Here is a 1,057-nt window from a genome sequence, read left to right as displayed (position 1 = left end):
TATATATATATATATATATATATATATATAGACACCATTTTGAGCATGGCCATTGTCAGTACCACCTGACTGGCCTTTGTGCCGGTGGCACGTAAAAGCACCCATTACACTCTCAGAGTGGTTGGTGTTAGGAAGGGCATCCAGCTGTAGAAACTCTGCCAAATCAGATTGGAGCCTGGTGTAGCCATCTGGTTTCACCAGTCCTCAGTCAAATTGTCCAACCCATGCTAGCATGGAAAGCGGACGTTAAATGATGATGATGATGGTACATATGTACTTTGTTTCTGTTGTAGACGTCTTTGAGTGTTGTTTCTTCTGGTGGTGGCAGCAGTAATAGCAGCAGCAGCAGTAGTTCCTCTGCTGGCACCAGTACCGGAGATATCGGTAGCCTCACAGCAGCAGCAGCAGCGGCAGCACCGAATGGTGGTAACCAGCAGATTATCATCCAGCCCACACCTCCAAAACAAGTGAAAAACAAATCCCTGCTCTGCAAGCCGTTTGTACAGACCAAAGCCACATCCTGCCGTCCTCACACTCAATGCAAAGAAGTACAGACTGGTAAATGCTTTATTATATCTTCTGTTACTGTCCCATGTTTTTATATTACAATTCTGTCTTGACTACTTTCTGTGTCAGTAACCGTCTTCTGGGGGGCATTTCTGCAACCTGCTAATTAAGCCATAGCTTTGGATCCTGACATGGGTTAGTACTCCAGGTCAGAGTAGACCCGGAAATAATAATGGCTGGGAGGTGATTCCACACCCTTCCAAAATGTGAAATATATATTGTTTGCGATAGTTTTCTCTTTAAACGGAGCGGGACATTTAAAGTTGGAAACGCACACGAGTTGACGTAATCGCCTGACTGGCCTTTGTGCGGGTGACACGTAAAAGCACCTACTACACTCTCTGAGTGGTTGGCATTAGGAAGGGCATCCAGCTGTAGAAACTCTGCCAAATCAGATTGGAGCCTGGTGTAGCCTTCGGGCTCCACCAGCCCTCAGTCAAATTGTCCAACCCATGCTAGCATGGAAGGCGGACGTTAAACGACGATGTTA

The 1,057-nt window shown here is 46.2% G+C and overlaps 1 protein-coding gene across 1 annotated transcript in view; it reads left to right on the top strand.

The window, feature by feature from the left end:
• Positions 1–1,057, top strand: part of LOC106881975 (zinc finger MYM-type protein 4-like) — a 29,877-nt gene that overhangs the window by 26,079 nt on the left and 2,741 nt on the right. Inside the window, exon 9 of the mRNA XM_014932509.2 lies at positions 294–558. Within this exon, the coding sequence (XP_014787995.2) occupies positions 294–558 (265 nt within the window). The remainder of the gene's footprint in view (positions 1–293; positions 559–1,057) is intronic.

This window comes from Octopus bimaculoides, chromosome 27 (genome assembly GCF_001194135.2).
Source record: "Octopus bimaculoides isolate UCB-OBI-ISO-001 chromosome 27, ASM119413v2, whole genome shotgun sequence".
Taxonomy (NCBI): Eukaryota; Metazoa; Mollusca; class Cephalopoda; order Octopoda; family Octopodidae; genus Octopus; species Octopus bimaculoides.
Note: the sequence above shows the minus strand (reverse complement) of the source record. Positions and strands in the feature narration are given on the sequence as shown.